General features: G+C 64.3%; 1 protein-coding gene across 8 annotated transcripts in view; it reads left to right on the top strand.

The window, feature by feature from the left end:
- Nucleotides 1–221: 221 nt before the first annotated feature.
- Wac (WW domain containing adaptor with coiled-coil) overlaps nucleotides 222–2,038 on the top strand; it is a 53,478-nt gene continuing 51,661 nt past the window's right edge. For 3 of the 8 annotated variants that reach the window (XM_029547266.1, XM_029547268.1, XM_021214368.2), the window contains exons 1-2: nucleotides 583–1,011; nucleotides 1,402–1,438. In XM_029547266.1, coding sequence (XP_029403126.1) covers nucleotides 971–1,011; nucleotides 1,402–1,438 — 78 coding nt within the window. In that variant the 5' untranslated portion in view covers nucleotides 583–970. Of the gene's footprint in view, nucleotides 476–582; nucleotides 1,012–1,129; nucleotides 1,302–1,401; nucleotides 1,439–2,038 lie in introns of those variants that run through there. The other 5 variants (XM_021214365.2, XM_029547265.1, XM_021214366.1 and 2 more) reach the window with 4 other exon arrangements.

Genomic DNA, 2,038 nt, shown 5'->3' on the forward strand with positions numbered 1-2,038 from the left:
GCCGGGTGACAGCACCAGCCGCGGTTCTGGGTTCACCCGGCCGACTGAGGGTGACTTCCGTCGCGGCCCGCCGAGGCTCCGCGACCACCGTCCGGGTCGCCCAATTAGGGGCTTCCCGACCCCCGCACGGAGCCCGAGGGGCGGGGGACACGGCCGCCTCGCGGAGGGCACCCCGCCCCCGCCGCCGCCGCCGCCGCCGCGCCTCTGGGCGCAGGCGCAGCTCCCGCCGCTCCGCATTTAGTCCGAGATGGCGTCCCTCGCGCCCCACGGTCCTCTTCCCGAAGGTGGCTCCCACCCCGCGCAGCCCGGAGGCCCCGGGGCTCGCCTCACGCAGGCTCCCGAGCACGATTACCCCTAAAGTGGAACGGGAGTGGCCGGATCCGAGAGCGAGGAGAGCAGGCACCGGAAGGGCTCGACGGGTCGCGGGGCGAGGAGCCCAGGCCTCGGAGGAAGAGGAGGGCGGGAGCGAGCCGAGGTTTGTCGAAGGCGGCGTTCTCGAGCCTCGCGGGGCGGGGAGGAGGGGGTGTGGCGGAAACTGCCGAGCTTTCCCGAAGGCGGCCGCGGCCGAGTTGCCCGGATGTAGTTGGTGGAGCGGCGGCGGCTGGAGCAGCGGCAGGAGGCGGCGAGAAGGACCCGGCGGCGGCGGAGCAGGAGGAGGGAAGGTGCCGGAGGCGTTCGCTCTCCGCGGGGACCGGAACGCGGCCTCTCACCCCCTCCCCCCGGCTCGCGCTGCCGCCCCGTAGTTGGCACCTCTGCCCCAGCCGACCCCGAGCGGTGGTGACGGAGGGAGATGGCCCGGGCCCGCCGGCGCCAGTAACGGGGAGGTGCCGCGAGCCGCCGAGGGTGCGCTGAGACCTGGTGCCGGGGCTGCCCGCCGCCCGCCCGTCCGCCGACCGCGCGCCCGTCCGTCCGCCCGTCCGCCTCGCGGCCGCTCTCCCCCTCCCCGACACACACACACAGCCGGGCATTGATGGTAATGTATGCGAGGAAACAGCAGAGACTCAGTGATGGGTAAATCGTCTTTTCGTTTCGGGCCGGGCCGCGGCGGAGGGCGGGCGGGCGGGCGGGCGGGCGCACGGGCGGGCGGGCGGGCGTCCTTATCGGGAGCTGGCCGCGCCGCCATTTTTGTTGTTAACCCTGATCGGGATCGGTCGGAGGAGGCGGCGGGCCGGGCCGGGCCGGGCGGACGGGCCGGCGCCCTGGGGACCCGGAGGGCTGGACGAGCGGGCTGCGGCTGCGGCCTGAGTCCGAACCCGGGCCCCCGAGCCCGGGGAGCGTCCGCGGCGCGCGGATCCGCGCTGGTACGTTTGTCGCCGGTCCGCGGGGAGGGGCGGCCGGGAGACCCGCTTTCTTCCTTTCCCGCGATGTCTCACAAGACGGTCCTTCTTTCGTGTTTTTCAGCTGTCACGACCGGAGAGGGGACTCGCAGCCTTTCCAGGTACCAGCCGACCCTGGGTGCAGGGATTGGAGGGGCTGGAGGGGGAAGGGAGGGACTGCTACTCGAGCGCAGGCTTCAGAAGTCGCTACAGGCCCTTTGGTGCAACAAATCTGAAAGTAGCACCACTGGTCGCTTAAAATTCAGTGTTGGCTTTATTAGCGGTTCCCAAACGCATCTAGGGACTTATCTTGAGAGGTGACTAGAGGAAGTTCAGGGTTTTGTTTCGCCTTTTGTTTTTTGTTTGTTTGCTTGTTTGTTTTTAAGGGAAAAAATACTCGGAAGCAGGAAGACCTGACTTGGCTTGAATGTGAAGGAGTCACTGAAGTGTAATGATGTTTGACTTCAGAGGCCCATTTATTTAATATTCTATCGGGGAGCCGAAAGATAAATGTGAAAGTTTTAAAAGTAGAGGAAAGGCTTGAGAGAAGTAACTTGAGTTAGTACCAATACTCTTACCATTTTATTTATTTAGTTCAGATTATTCTATTTCAAAGGGAAGGGTTTGTTTTTTTTTTTTTTTTTTTTTTTGTTTCAGTTAATTTAAACATACCGAGGTTTATTTCTTCATGCTAATAGAAAAGATTCTGGGTGTCTAGTCCA

Source organism: Mus pahari, chromosome 15 (assembly GCF_900095145.1).
Source record: "Mus pahari chromosome 15, PAHARI_EIJ_v1.1, whole genome shotgun sequence".
Classification (NCBI taxonomy): Eukaryota; Metazoa; Chordata; class Mammalia; order Rodentia; family Muridae; genus Mus; species Mus pahari.